The 16536-nt window shown below is 37.4% G+C and overlaps 1 protein-coding gene across 2 annotated transcripts; it reads left to right on the top strand.

The window, feature by feature from the left end:
- The first annotated feature begins 1282 nt into the window (after positions 1-1282).
- Positions 1283-12409, top strand: NUDT4 (nudix (nucleoside diphosphate linked moiety X)-type motif 4). 2 transcript variants are annotated; one of them, XM_010008018.1, is made up of 4 exons: positions 1283-1387; positions 8742-8786; positions 10502-10586; positions 11919-12409. In XM_010008018.1, exons 1-4 carry the CDS (start codon positions 1334-1336, stop codon positions 12119-12121), a joined length of 387 nt encoding a protein of 128 aa, XP_010006320.1. In that variant the 5' UTR covers positions 1283-1333; the 3' UTR covers positions 12122-12409. The 2 variants fall into 2 exon arrangements, with proteins under 2 accessions (XP_010006320.1, XP_010006321.1); XM_010008019.1 differs by having other exon boundaries at positions 10499-10586; positions 11919-12395.
- Positions 12410-16536: the final 4127 nt, after the last annotated feature.

Genomic DNA, 16536 nt, shown 5'->3' on the forward strand with positions numbered 1-16536 from the left:
ACATGCTGCATTCATGAAGATAGGCAGTCATCTTAATTACACTCCTAGTTTGTGTTGGTGAAGCTACATTGTATTTCCATGAGTGCTGAAGGGATGGACAGTATAAATGATAAGTATTTCTATGTTGCCCTTGTCAGGGAATTGCTTTTGTACTGAAGCCAACAGATGAGTTTAAAGGCCATAAAGGAAGGTGTCACTTCAGTCATCTGGTACCAGTGGATACTTTAACCTTTAGACTGAGGTTCCTGTTGCTGGTCTTTTAATTGCTTCTAAAGATTCAGGCACTGATGCTGTCCCTTTGCTCTTCATAGTTGTGCTTTGACTTTAGGGTAGGGCTTATGTAGGTACTGCGTACCCTGTGAAGTATGTTATTACACAGATGATTATGTCTTACTAATTAGGATGTGTCTCAAATACAAGTTACACTGTTTATTTCCATGAGGTCCTGAATCTAGGTCTTATTTTCATTTCTTCTACTGCAAGACAGACACAGAGCATTCTAGTTTGTTGGACAGGTGGCCAAATCTTTTCAGCTCTAAATATTATGAAGGCTGGGTCCTACAGAAAGTGGTTTTTTAATTGGAATATATCAATGGTATGGTCTGGTTACAGAGTGAAAGTGAAATTAAAGAGTCTTGGAAAAGAAATCCTTATTACATTTAGAAATAATTTAAATGTGTTGCATATTTTCCTCTTAGAGAAATGTTAGAAGAAACTAAATTGGACAAGGGCCAATGAAGTACTCAATTTATAATTCAGTTATGCAATACTGTAAGCATACCATGGTAGCATAATGCTTCAGTTATTGAAAAGAAGCTTGTCTAAGACTAAAAATCAGAAATATTTTCAGAAGTCCATTTCTTTAACCAAAAGATGCCATCTCAGAAGGATTAGTTTAACTTCTGTGTGATGAAAGTGTCTTAATTTTCATGCTTTTCTGTCAGTATAACCCTAAGACTTACTCTGTTATTGGAGAATACTAGTATTTGCTGTACATCTTCATTTTTGTGCATATCATGTTGTGCATTTTTCACGTGGTGTCTAAGCATCTGATGAAAGTGTTTGTGAAAGGAGATTACGATGACATTGTTTTGACTTGGTTGTATTGAACAGACTAGATGTTAATAATTATTTTTCCTACTTACAACTGGTTACCTGTTGTGTTTCATTTCTAAATCCATTTGGCTTGGTGAACAGTGCGTTGCTTAAAAAGTAAGTGGCTCCAAGATTCCTGACTTGTGAGCTCTATTTAACAATAATTTGCCATGATTTGTAGGTGCTGTTGGTGAGCAGCAGCAGATACCCGGATCAGTGGATCGTACCAGGTGGAGGAATGGAACCAGAAGAAGAGCCAGGGGGAGCAGCCGTCAGAGAGGTGTATGAAGAGGTAACAAAAACAAAACAAAAAAAATCCAGCTGCTTCTCCTATTACTAGTCATTTTTCCAGAATTTGACTGAGACTTCCATAGTTGTGAAATTCAAAGAACTGCAGTTCTGTGTGTTAGAATTGGGGTGTAGTGTGATGAGGTTAAACTAACCAGCTTGCTTTCCAGTGTTCTTTCATTTCATAGCTAAATTTCTGTCTGCCTTTATAAACCCTTTCTGGTAGCAGAACTGTGACTTTATGCCAAATGAGGTATTATAGTAGCATAGCATTTCTGCATCTGTGCAGAAAATGTTTGACTTGCAGCTCTTCTAGAATAGACTGAAGGTGAATGAACCATTACTGTGTTGCTACATAAGATAAACAGATCACTGAGGAAATTCTGAACTAAACTTATTACAAACTGATGTATCTAAGCAGTAGATTATTCAACAATAAAAAAGGCCTCATTTAAAGCTGCTTGTAGATAAAGAAAACACCATAGGTATGGTCTGCCTTTCTCTGCCCTACCCCTAGGCAAAACAGAGGTTTAAGTCTTGATGAATAAACAGTTTCCCATCTAGTATCATACTTAAATTTCAAATTGAAACTTCTATTTTTTTAACTATGTTGTTCCCAGGCAAACTGTTAAAAATGTTAAATGTTATTTGAATTTCTAACAGCCAGCATTGCATGCCAAAAAAAACTAAAGAAAAATTACATTCACTTGATTTAGCTAAAAATTATGCAGTGCATAAGTGACTACAGATAGACTCTTAATTCTTTATATCCTACTTCTTAAATAGAAGGTATAAGCCTTTGCAGACAAACTACAGTATTTCTGGTAGTCTTACACAGTTTTCTTATCCCAATTTGACTACTACTAGTCACAAAACACACTTAATGTTGTTGCTAATTGGTATATATAGTGATTTTTTTAAACTATTTTTTGATTAGCTGTGCTACCTAATAGTTCAGCTTGCTTACCCTTAAGGCTGGTTTTGCTGGTGTGTAGAGGTTTTAGAACTTGATGTAGATGTGGCTTGCCCCAGTGCTGCTTCAAAATAGATGATCTGTGATTCAGTGTTCAATGCTCTAACCAGTCCTCATGCAACAAAGTTCAAACATAGGTAGGCCTTGCTGATAGTTTCTGCAGACACTGTCTGTGTTTAATTTTGCTGGGGGAGCCAATTTTAAGCTGTACAAGATGCACTCAGATAAGTGCTCATGTATTTATGAAAGTAAAGGAGACAACCAGCAGGCATTCAAGTGCCATTTCAAAGGAGCAAAGACTTAGGTTTCTAGGAATTAAAGGCAGTAGTAGCACCTCTGGGGAAAGTCCTGGTGCTTCCCACTGTCACGAGCTGATGGGTGGGATTAAGGAGCACAGGAGCACTGGCTCAGTGTTCTCAACACTGGTAGTTTTAGTTGTTCATCTGACCTAAGACACAGTCCAAGGTGAGGGATAGTAAAATCTCATCTCCATTACAAACTAGAGATGACTGAACTGTAGTCATGTTTGGTTTTTCTCTGGTGGTGAAGAATGGATTGTCTTGAAAATGACCTGTCTGCAATTAGTATGTCATCAAATTTCTTTGGGGTTTTGACCAACTATTGAAAGCTGCCTGGGCAGTTCTAGCTTCTCAGCTTGCAGGAAATGCAGCACTACATGCAAACCTCTCAGGCTGACTTGTAGCAAAGTAGTATAGCTGTGAGCCTTGTGACCTAGGGGCTGATAAATAGTTTTTCTGCTATGCATGGTTCTGCTCTGAGAATATTCTGGGGAATGCTTCTAAGTCCTGGCTTTGCTGGAGGTCTGCTCACAAATTTTTGCAATGGTGCAGTGTATGGGCCATGAGCGTCAGGGAAGGTTAAGTTGGGATAGCTAAGGAATGGCTACAGAATATTACTGGATGATATATCATATAGTGTGAACTTTAGTACAAATTTCTCCAGTAATCTAAAAGCCTTATCAGTGTGCACACTACCCAGACACTGCAAATTTCTCAGGTTCTTACAGATACCAAAATGTTAGTTGTTTCTGAATTGTCTTTTTCCCTTCGGACATCGTCTCACACCAGGCAAAAAAACGGATAATACAGCAAATCAGAAAGTTAAAAATAGGGGTACCTGCTGTTATAATGTGAAGCAGTCCTTCCATAGTTCATTTTTGGTTTTGCCTTCAATTCTTTGTCGGGGCAAAGGAAAAGACTTTCCATTATGTTGTGGCAGTTCTAGTCAAGAACTGCAGTACTCGGGAACACTAGATAGGTTTGAATCCTGAAGACAGACCTCAGCCTCCTTCACTCTCATACTCCTTTGATTGTGTTTTGTTCAAGTGCTCTAGTGCAGCTACATGTAACAATGGGGCTTAGGCATATGCTTTGATTACTTTTCAGTGTATTGTACATTATACTGTTCTGTAGCTGCTTAGAATGTGTTGCTATCAAAATTTCAGTAAGAGGCTTTGTGATAGAAAAGCTGCATGTTGTAAATGGCTAAAAAAAAATGCCAGCATCATCAGTGTTTATACACCATGAAACTGTTTCTAAAGGTAAAGAACCCAGCAAATCTAAAGCTCTGAAGTGGTGCTAGCAGGGTAATTTTGATCATAAGTTAAGCTAATTTTTATTGCTACAGTGGCTATACTTGTTTTTATGGTGTTCTTCAGTAAAATGCAAACTGCCAGCCATGTTCCAAGCTGTGCTTGCAAATTCATGAAGATTTTTTCAAAGGCTAGAAGCTTTAGCAAGCAAAAATCATTTGGGTCACACATGTTCTACAGCTTCAGAGTTTCCAGGGTTTGATAGTTCATGTAGCTGATAACCATTAAAAGTTCTTGCCCTACAGTAAAATATTCTTAAGCTACAGGTGAATCTTGTGTGCTGCCACAAGACAACAAAGTAGTTCATTTTTGAAGAAAAGCCAGAATGGTATTCGGGGTTTTGACTTGAGCCATGGAAATTCATACTAACCTTTCTAGAGATAGATGTCCTTTCTATTTTTATACTAAGGTCAATGTCACCTAGCAAGCTGGTTACAGTACAGTGAACTTGTAAGGGTTTTGTGAATGAGTAAACTTCAAAGGAGGCACACTGTGCCACTGGTTTGAACCGTGTTTCCTCAGTCTTGGGTCATGCACAAACTAGGCATCAGTTTCCAGTAATTTATTAAAATAGAGAAACTGATAGTGGGAGTTGTAATGTCATTTCTGAATGGTAGGAGTGCTAATAGCTCACAATATTGCCTACTGGCTCTAAATATCCCTCACTTGTTCACCAACAGTCATGTATTTAAAATCCTTGTTTTAAAACTCAAACAAAGATTTTTGTAGTCTAACCTGTACACACTGTAGTTGTCCCACACATGCCTGTGTGCATGACTCCAGATTTTTTTTTTCTATCCATAAGTTCTGGTCATGTTTGTGACTTGTAATTTTGCCTCTACTAAATATTGATATTAATTTAGGTTTGTCTGCCAGTTGACAGGTTACAGTAATCAAGATAACCTGTCAAGTTGGTTAGGTACAGTAAGTCCTTCCAAACCTGAAAATCAAATAACAAAATGAAGTTAAAGTACAAAGCAATCCCAGAAAGGTATTGAGCCCCATCTAAATGAGGAGCTACTCTGTTAAGGACTTTGGAGCTTCATCTTTAATTGGGTAGCATGAAAGATGGAAATAACAGTTGTTTGCACATACAATGTTCAAAGAGGAATACAACACAAATAATAAGGGTGGCAAGCTGATGACGTTCCAGCCTCTTCTCTGGAAGGAGCTCACTCTCATTTGCTTTTCTTCCTCCATCTCACTCTTACTTTGCTTGTACTTAGTAGCATATTAAAATGCCTACCAAAAAACAGGCAATTCCTCCCAGACCTGTGTAAAAATACAGAGAAGAGGCTGATCCTGAAAGTTAATCTGCTGCAATAGTGAAAATGGCAGTAATACTATCTAAGACGTCTCACAGGAAATAGAGGAATCTGCTCCAGTGAGCATCTGATATTTGTAAAGTGAGTGACTGTTACAGACTAGGACTAGGTAGATACTTTTAAAAATAAATAAATAAAACACTTTCATCTGGAACATTGTGGCAGAACATTTAAACCCTTTGGGGTTTATATGAGCATGCAGGAAAGGAAAGGAATAGTCTTGCATTGTGCCTTCAGGAGCCCAAGCCATTGAAGTACTATCCAATAGATTCCACAGTTAAAAATAACACTTAAATCTTTCAGAATTGAAGCAGCCTTCTGCTCTGGTAGACTGTTAGCCTAAAAATTAAACTGCAGCATGACTCTTGCTCCATCTACAGGGGAAAAAAAGACAAGTCTGGCAGCACATCTGAGATTGCAAGCACATCTACAGCTGCCAACAGTGAATGACCTCCAGGCCAGAGAGAGATTATGGGATGAAGTGGCCACTTTTCCCTTTTTGCTTTTGTCAGGCTTTTCTTCCAAAGTTTAGGCTGTCTCACTGGATTATTGTAGCCTATAGGATTATTTATTTTTTTTTGCTTAAAGAACTGTATTTTGACAGCCATGGGAAGAAAGGCTGGGTTTTTAAAGAGTAATAAAAACAGTTCAAACCCATGTATTGGATTAGAAACTTACAACTGTGAAAATGGGAACTTCATTTGACTTTCTGGGGAAAAAGATGAAGCATTTTTTTTATCCTCTAACACTTAATTTTGACATGTTTTGGAGTAGCTGTGTTAAGAACTTGGGGGAAATACTTCTGTTAGCAAAAGCAGTTTTAAAAATAGTCAGTTTAATGGTACTTTTAAAACTATAGATTATTCAATTGAATACATTACTTTCAGATAAAAGGCATGAGACTTGAGTTACCACTTTTTTAGACTTTTGGGTATAGAGGTTTCCAAAGATGCTACTATCTGTGGGAATGATGCTACATTTTGGAAGCATATACCGTTTTCTAGAGACTAGGAATCAATCATAGTAATCAAATTTGCATAGCAATATTTGGTTGTATGAAAGCTTTGTTACAAGCTTTGGGGAATTTTACACTTGGTATAATGGAGTGTTTCTAATTGTTTCATTTGGAATCACTCAGCTAAGAGTACTTGTTTAAACCACTGCTTGGAGGGAGAATAGAGACGTTGTTAAGTAAATTACATGTTAAGTAACATCAATAAATTCACAATGTGACTATGGGGAACTAGTAAGTTGAAAAAACTTCTTTATGAAAGCTGTTCTGTATTTGTACACTTACCTGGTCCTGGTGTTCACACCATGTGTTGGACAGCAATTAATTGTCAGACTCCCATTTAGCAGTTCAGGGCAGCCCTTCTGCATCTCTTGATGGTGAGTTTCCTTGTCTTTCAGCAGTCCTGTTGCCACAGGCCTGCTTTGAAGACTTTTTTTTTTAAGTAAATATGGCCTTGGTTAGGATTTTTTAAAGAGTTATAAAATCTTGAAAGTTTGTTTGTTGGGGGCATTTGTTTGGGTTTGGGGGTAGGGGTTGTGCCTCCCTCTACCAGAGAGTTGGAGCAGTTCCTTGGTACTTGGAAAAGCTCTCCTTAACATTTGAGAACCCTGCAGAGTCTACTGTGCTGTCATGCTGTTAAACCACACCTTTAGGGTATTAAACAACCTTTTTTTTTGCTGAAACTTTGGGGAAGAAATTACAAAACTTGTGCAGCTAAAACTGCACTGGAACACCTGAATTATGAAAAAAAAAGACTATTCCCACAGATTCATTACTTTCAATAGAGTAAGATGATAGAAAATTGCATTTTTTAGTTGTTTCGTTTGCCACAAAGAAGGACACTGATTCCTAGATACTGCTACATGAGAAGAAGTGCAAAATCTGAGGACAGAAACATAGATTATACATTCTGCATCTCTTTTTCACAATACAGTAGTTTAGAGGAAATTAGGACTGATGAGTAAAACATCTCTTCAGCATGTGTTCCTGTAGGCTAGTAAATGTTTTTTTGTTACCCAGTGTAGTGCCTATTGTGGCATAACTGACCCTATCAGACCAAGATAAGTCCATAACTTTCATAATTAATGTGCTGCCTAATCACTTAGCAGGTACAGTCATGTATTCCAGCTTCATGAGCTCTCACAGGCATCTCTGTCATCACAGCAGATGACCAGAAGAATATTGTATGTAGTTTTGCACTGACTTTAGGCTAGCTCTTGTCCTAGATTTTAGACTAGCTCTTCCTTTAGATAATCAAAATGCTTGTTGAATTGCAGAGGTTGCAATCAGCATTCCTTCATCAAAACTTCTTAATAAATAACAGCAGCCATCTGCTTTCTTTAAAAAGAAAGATACAGGAAAACTCACTTGTAAGACCTTGATTACTTAGTGCTAAAGCTTGCCCAGCTATCTGTCAGAATTGCTCATTAAAATGTAATTAAGATCCATATGGTCCTTTACATAAAGGCATGAGTAACTTTCTTTTGTTAAAGCTTGAAATAACGACTGAAGGCTGGAAAAGGTCATCTTAGGGCTAAGAAGCCCTATTTTTAATATGCTATACAACAAAATGGACAAAGCCATATACTACATATGCTTTTGTCTCAGGCATATAGACTCAGATTTGTTTAGAAAAAATGGATGTTCATAAACTACTTCTTTTGGAAGAGGCATTATATATTACTTCTGCAAAAAGAAACCCCAGAGTCTTAGAACATAACAATCACCTTAACTGCATTCATCAAATTTATTAAGTGCAGTCTGATACACATAGGGGTGGTTGTAAAAAGTTAGAGTAGAACTCCAAGTTTAAAGCCTTTTCTAATGTTCCTAACTAAAAAAAAAAACAAAACAACAAACTTTCTAGGGAATTGGGGTTATAAATTTGGCTTAAAGCTATGCTGAAAGGTACATTTTGATATGAAAATGAGCTGGCATTAACTCATTATGCTACAAGATCCACCCAGTAACCTACAGTTTATTGTATTTTGGAGACTTGGACTTGAGTTTTTGTGAGAAACAGCAGTGGAGTTCTAATGATTCTTTCTCTAGATTTATTACTATACTACTTCAGATTCTCCTCTTCTCTCTACTTCCCTGGATTATTTCATGTAATCTCTTTAGTAAAATATAGTTCTCAAAGAACATGGTAAGTAAAACAGCATTTTGTTATGGATGGAAAATGTGAAATATTTTTGCCTTCTTTGATCCATTCATTAGGACAAGCTTTTGTGTTCTAATGTTCGAATGCTCTAAAATCAGAAACTCTAGAGGCAGTGCAGCACTGTCTAATTAAAACTTAGGTTAAAACACTTGCTTAAATAACCCTAATAAAAAGGAGTAATTCACTTATGCTGATGTAGGGGCCTGGTACTGATATTTTGGTTTTTTTAATTAAAAAGTACATGCTAACACTTCTTCCTGTTTGTTTTGTAGGCTGGAGTAAAGGGAAAGCTAGGCAGACTGCTTGGAATATTTGAGGTGGGCTATTTCTTTAACCTGTTAAAAACAAAAGGTTGGGCTTTTTCTTTTGTGAGAGCTGATAAACTACAGAAGCTTAACATCTACACAACAGAAGCATACTGAAGTTCTAAAGTATTGCCTGCCTTCAGTTTTGCTATGCTACTGGAAATGGTACATTAGAACAGTGTTTTCCTCCAGTTGTTACATGATGTGTGAAGGTTTGAATAGGAACATTTCCAACTACTTGGAACTTTCCTGAAGAGTTTAATTTGTATTCAGACAACATCTAGACATTTAAAGGAAAAAAATATATATTTCTAAGATTTGAGATGTCACTTTTGAGGCAATATTCTTACTCTCCAGTTAAATTTTGCAGAAGTAACTTGTCAACTTCACACACCTAAACTGATAGATTGGTATATGAAGTATCTCATTATGGCTTCTATTCACTAAAAATGCTAATGTGTTGGATTACAGATAAATCTAACCTCAGCAAACCTATGTAAAACAAAGCTTGTGTTTCATAGTGTAAACATCTGACTCTGAACTAGTGACAGCAAAAGGATGCACAGGGGATATAACTCTTAGTGTTGACATTGCCCAGTTCTGCTCAGGTTTTAGACAGGAGCACACTGTAGAAATGTATATGTGAGTCTCCAGATCATAACACATCCAACATTACCAGGTTGTGCTGGGCAAGAGCGGAAGTCCCTTAGTTTAGTAGTTGGGTATGAACCTTCACAGTTTTAATTATAAAAGCAACTTTTGGAGGAAGTGTATTCCTGATAGGGATTTCCTATGTGAGCTAGTACTTGGTCATCTGTGACTACTTGATACAGTGCTAGAGGTGTTAGTGAAGTATGGAAACCATGACAAAATGTGATAAGCTCCTGTTCGTAATTAGTAGGATTCACTGTACCTGTGCCCTTTTTCTGCTTTGTTTCTGGTTTATGAATACACCTGGATGGTCCTACATAGTAGAAACAGGAAAGCTTTTAACTCTGCTGGTTAATCTGCAGAAGTATTTTCCACTTTAGAGCAAAAAAGACAGGATACCTGTCATCTTGTTGCCTTAAAACAGGGGTGGCAAGGGATGATGATTCTTTGTTAATTTCGCTCTCTTCTGAAACCATCTACCACCATCTAGACCAGAGGAGATAAAATCATGTGTTAAGACTTGCAAACCTGTTGAGTGAACAGATGGTAATGATTTTTGCATTTGTCATGATTGCTAACATAGTCTCTTTAATTTACCTTGCTTTCTGGGTGAAACTTTATATCCAGAATTGCATAAATGATCTGGTCATGTGATGCAGTGTTTCCATCTTGCAAAGGTGTTTTGAATAACCTTTCATCTAGGAACAGTTTCAGCAAATGCTCTCTACTGTGGTAACAGTATATATATATGTGTATATATATATATACGTATAAGTAATGGGCAGTGCTGGTGGACAGCTGCCAATATTAAACTGGATGACCAAGAACATAGTTGGGTCCCAACTTCATGATCTTCAAATTTGCTCAGGTGGTTTGTGCTTTTCTAGGCTAGTAAAACAGTTTCCCATCCTTTTGGGCCTACTTGGTACAGCTGTTTATGTAGTGAAAAGTAAAAGCCAGGTTTTACAGGCAAATATCCTTCAGAGGCAAGTAATTTCTAATCTTACAGTTTTGTTAAGTCTGCAAGTTAGTTTTTTTGCTGAGAATTAAAATGTCTACTTCTCATATTCAAGCAGAACCAGGATCGGAAGCACAGGACATACGTGTATGTTCTTACTGTGACGGAAATACTGGAAGACTGGGAGGATTCAGTTAATATAGGTAAACCCATTTTCTGTCTTCATGTGCTACACTTAATGTATTAAGCAAACTTTCATTTTCTGAAGCAATTTCTATGATTCTAGGGGAAATGCTGATCCTGTTCTGCAAACTGAAATGACTGAAAAATTGTGATCCTGTTCTTTGGTGCTTTTATACACATATAACTAGGGTTGTTGCCAGCATACTGTGTTACTCTTATATTTTAATTAAGGTGTTCTAAGTATTAAGATAGAATTAAACTTCATTTACTATCAAACTTTATTGATACAGCTCTTAATTTTTTTGTTTAGCCCAAATATTTTATTGATTTATTTATTTTTTCCCTAAAAAGTAGAATGTTTTGCTGTCTGATACTCCAGGGTGTTTTTTAAAAAAATGTAATTTTCCTGATTCTCCTGCAGGGGTAGGGAGGAACAAAACAAAAAAACCTGGTATTTACTTTAACTTTAGCCTTATTTTTCAGTAGAGGCAGTGCTGACCTAACTGAAATCTGAATTAACTAAGAATTGGTATAAAAAGTTATACCCTACTTGGGTTATGCTTTGACTTTTTCAGGAGGTGGTGCTTTAGGAAAGTTAACATTCACAAACTATTAATCTCTCAGCAAATGGCATATAACTATAAGGGTAGTTTCAAAACTGTGCTCAGTTGTTGAGATGGAGGGAGAATATTTTCCTTCTGATACTACAAAGCTGTGGGGATTCCACCCACATTTAACAATACTACCATTGACCCTGACTACAGGTATTTTCAGAGGCCTCTAATTTTAAAGGACTTACTTGGCTAAGAAAGATGGTCTTAGGGCTGTTTTGAGTTTGAAAACTTATCTTAGTAAATCTCTCTGATATAAGGTATATTATTTTTTTAAAATTTAAAGCTAACCTGAGTAGCTCTACATGGATGTTTTGAGTATGGAATGCTGCTTTCTGAATCAGGCCAAGCTGTTCTTCAGCTTCATGCATGCATGCTTGTTCTTCAGGCTGGTTTTGTGCTAGGCATGGCAATGTAGGAAGGCAGTGTTAAGTCATTTTAATAATATCCTTTTTTTAAGGACTAGGTCTGGCTTTTGGAGCATATGAACAGTCGTCTATTCTAATGTCCAGTATCTGCTTCAACAGTTATCTTGAAAGGCTTTCTTAGAAATTTCATTTCAAGTGAGCTTCAGTGAATCTCTTGTATTCATCAGCTTTTTCAGTGTCTTTTCACTCTCTTTTGCCTGTGAACTTGAACTTCTAAATTAAAAGAAATTAGGAAAAGTGAGTGTTCAGATATCAACAAATGTTACTGTTACAAGTTTGTAACTCTCTTTCTTTGTGGATTATACTCATTCAGGAAGGAAAAGAGAATGGTTTAAAGTAGAAGATGCAATCAAGGTCCTGCAGTGTCACAAGCCTGTCCATGCAGAGTACTTGGAAAAACTGAAACTGAGCTGTTCACCCACTAATGGAAACTCTGTCGTTCCCCCTCTTCCAGATAATAACTCCTTATATGTCACTTCTGCACAGACTTCTGGGTTGCCCTCTACTGTGAGATAAACATTTGGATTACCTTTTTATTCATGTCACAAGGGGAGACATCTGTGATCACATGTAGGCATCTGTATAACTGTCAATTCTAAGTGAAATATGTGAACGTGTCATAATGTCAAATTTATTTGAATGTGTTTTTCCTTTTTAACAATGTAAAATAGTATTTCAGCAAACCAAAGCCATATATGGGGTTTTTTTAATTGCCTTACTAGGCCATTTTTTTAAAAGAAAGAAATTTGAGTATATAAATTTCCATATCCGCTAAAATAAAACATGCATCTCAGTGGTGTTCAGCTTATTTAAGATTTGTCTGGTTTAGTCAGTAGTTCTACAAGAGTACTTGCTTAGAAAAAAAGCTTGAGCAGATAGTCTTTTACTAAACCCTTATCTGCAGATGAAGAGCTCAGATGTTAAGAGGGCACCATTTGGTTAAATGGGCATGTTGAAGGCATTAAGTGTGACTACAATAAAGCACTAAACCACATCTGGCCCATTGAGACACTAAGCACTGCTTGACTCAGCCAAAAGGTTGCCTTGTCCTATGCAGTCTTCACCTAATGTATAACTAAAGCAAGAACAGAACCTTGTCCTGCAGCTACCAAAACTATCCACTCGAATCTTTGTTTCATTACATGGTCAGCTGATGAACTGTCAGAAGACTTCTACAAGAAGCATTGTGGACTCCTCTCACCCTACTTTTTTCCTTTTAGTATTTTGATGTGTGTTGTTCACAGTGTAAATATGCTGGAAGTCCCAAAAAACTTCTGAACTTCAGTGAGAAGCATCTTGTGTAGTGTTCTGCAGTCTGTTGTCATTCAGAAACATGTAGAGGAAAGTAAGCCTTACCCAAGGGGCACCCTTACATGAGAGGTGTCTGTTAGCAAGCACGTGTTGAGGTGTCTTCCCCTGCAGGAGCCTACTAGTGGTACCTCCTGGGCTCAGAGACAGGTGGGTTGATACTTAGACTACTGGAGAAATAATACTGCTTTGCCTTGTTCACAGGGTGTGCTGAAAGCCACAATTTTAAGTTAGTTGTTCTTTTAACACCAATTGCTTTAGCTTCTTGAAGTAAAAGCTGTCCTCTTGATAAAACTTAGCTGGAATAAATGAGGCACAGCTTACAACTTTTGTGTTCTTAATTATTTTCTCCTTTTTTTTCCAGCCAAAAAGATGAAAACTAAATCCACTGTTGGTCTTAATGTTTTTACTCTAGGAATACTCTCCCTCTCTCTGTATGTATGTGTATGGTTTCTTCTATGAGAACACAACCTAATTCACATCAACATCCTAATTCTGAATTTTTGTAGGATCTAAACCCAACTGTACCTCCTCTATAGTCAGCCAAAACAGGTTGTGGTAGACCATTACCTCACATGTGAAGTTTATTCTGGGTAAAGCTCATTCTCTTACACAACATTTGAACCTTTGTAAATAGTCTGACTAGTAAATAGTGAGTGTAAAATGGAAAATAAATGTAATTTAAACCTTTTGTTACTCAATACACAAATGGTTAACTTCTACTTTTTTAACACAAATTGTGTAAAATGCTGCTATAAATTAAACTTTTTTGTGCTGTTACACTTTTTTAGGAAAAAATGTTGCCGTAAGTTACTCCTTAGAAAACCAATCTTGTGCCATATGTAAATGCATTGAAACTAGGGAGACAGATGATCTGATCTCTTGATGCTGCTCTCTATGAAGAGGCTTAAATACTACTGACAAGAGGCATGAGCCACAAACCTGAGGATTTCTGAAATGTTGGGTAGGATGCTACTTTTCCATCCCTGGATGTCCTATTCCAGGGCACTTCCAGAACTGGAAAGAACACAGCTCTATTCAAATGCACCTAAAAGGTGTAAGTATTGCCAACAGCTTATCCTTTCACTCATGGTGGACAAAGCTAGGGAAGGAGTGTTGATATTCCAGTAGTGAACACATGTATGCATACTTTACACTGAACCTAATGGAGATTGTGACACCATTTGCTCAGATCACTTCTTTAAACTGAATGGTCTGTCAAAAGCATTGCTTTGCCAGGCAAAACAGAGCAAGGTGTTGAGCATGCTAAAAGGAATCTAATCTTTGTAGAAATCATGCCCACAGTGTGTAAGGGTACCTCTGGCTCTAAAGCTGCCTTTAAAGAGTGAATAATTTAACTATGTTTGGTCACATTGCTCTTTTTGTTCAGTAGTCATTTTAACACTTTAAATTGAACAAACATGTACAGGCTTTCTTGTAACAAGATTATGTAGGATCTGTGAAAGCTAAAACAAGAATCCAGAGTTTGAGGTTTTTATTAATAAAAATGCTTCTGTCTCCATTTCAGATTCTTGGAATGAAACCAATCCAAGCTTGTATGAGATTTAGTGGTAATGCATGATCTTATTTTGTAACTCTTGAATTATGTATTTGATAATAATGTAAAAATGTACAGTATTGCTGTTGCTAACAAACTCAGAGTTGATTGCCTATAAATATTTTGGTTATTTTTTGGTCACACACATTTGAGCTGTTCAGTAGTGCCAGAGAGATTTTCTTTTTTTTTTCCTAAACAGCAGTTGTTGTATAAATCTCTTCAGTCTCTATGCAACCTTCAGAATGAAGCTCTGTTGCTTAGTTCGACTTCTACTCTCTTTCACAGATAAGTGTTCTCTGAATTGTTAATGGGAAACACTTAAGTTACGCAATGGGGAAAAAAACCCCATACCTGTAAAGAGGCAGTGGCATGACTTCAGTCCTCATGAAATGTGACACTAAATCTCAACAGAAAGGGTCTGTGTAAAAATCAGATTAGGAAGGCTAAAGTTTGTCTTTTTTTTTCCCCACTACCTATAAATTGAAATGTAGAAGCATTTTGATTTTACATGCTTCTCTCTTGGGTGGGGCCAAACTTATTTCATACAGAGCAGATTTGGGATTTTTCTCATGGCTTAAGTTCTGTACAGTTTATCCACATTTGGTTCTCCAGAGAAGAAAGGGAAGAGACAGGCTCTTATCTGCAATTTTGAAAAAGCCTAGTTTGTACTGCTGCTTTTTCTGGCTCTTGGGTTTTGAGATTAGCATTAGATTATGCAGGTACCAAACAGAAATAGCCTTAAAGTTTAAAATCCTGTGAAGCTAGAACAAAGTGAAACAGATGGGCTTTTAAACACCACAAGAGAGACTGAGCTATTGCACAGAGATTGGTGAAGTGAAAAATCTTAGCCTAGCAATGGTCTGTTAACAATGTGCTGTTAAAAAAAAAAAAAAAAAGAAAACCACCAAAACTTAGAGGCAAACACTTGGTTTACTTACCAACATGGTTTGTGAAGTGAAAACTGAAGGGAAGGGGTTGGGGGAGGGGAGGGCAAATTAAGTTGTAAACATTTTGACCTGCTTGCATGGATTTTCTTTAAAGATTGATGTAAGAATTTTGACTTTTTATATTTGAGAAATACCAGAATAAAATCAAAATTAGTCCTGTGGATGATGTAGTCATTCCATCACAAATTCTGCAAAAGAAGTTTGTGCAAGAGTGTTCAGTCACATCTAAAAATGAACTTCTTGCCTCATTCTTGCACACTAGCTTCAAGGAGTGCTGTGGAATAGCCTGCTGAAGAGCTTATCACAGCATGGCTGCCCTCGCTCCCTGTATGGCTCTCCCATGTAACTGTTACCCCCACCAGTGAGATTTCTAACTCTCTACTTCATTACCTTCATACCTTGACAGCTCTACAATAACTGAGCACAGCTGCATCAGATCAGGCCAAAGGTCCATCTAGCCCAGTGCCTCATTTTCAACAGTGCCCAGGAGTTTGTAACAGGACAGTAAGTATTTTCCTCCACTGCCCTCCTGTGAACTGTACTTTATGGCTTAGGCTTCTCCCCAGCTGGTATTTCTTTGTGCTGTTCCAAGGAATGGAGTTCTTTTTCTTGAACTTGACACTGCACACATACCTCTCCCCTTAGAACACAGCTGTCCCCAACACCCACCTCAGCTTGGGGAGCACTGCCAGAGCTCAGCCTGCTGCTGCAGACCTACCTCCTCTTGCTTTGTTGATTTTCAAATCTGCTTCCTTCCACATTGTTGTGACAGTAAGCAACTAGTCTGTTCCCCTGTCTGACTTCCCACATGTACAGATACCACACATCCCTTTTCAGATTTAAGAGCTCTACCATAGCTGTGTCTGACTTCTATCAACATTTCTGGCTTCTATCAAAGTATCTGTCTCCCACACATCACATGACATCAGAACACACAATGTGTGTCAAAGCACAACACAAAGAGGGAAAGGTGAAATGATTAAACAATTTACTTCTTCAAGACTGATAAAAATGAGAATCTTCAAGCTTGAAGCTGAATGTATTTGCATGGGGTTTTTTTAAACCTACTCTTACTTTCATCACTGTTCTGCTCTCAGTACTGCCATGGCATAAAGGTA

The sequence above is a fragment of the Chaetura pelagica genome, unplaced genomic scaffold (assembly GCF_000747805.2).
Source record: "Chaetura pelagica isolate M959 unplaced genomic scaffold, ChaPel_1.0 scaffold50, whole genome shotgun sequence".
Taxonomy (NCBI): Eukaryota; Metazoa; Chordata; class Aves; order Apodiformes; family Apodidae; genus Chaetura; species Chaetura pelagica.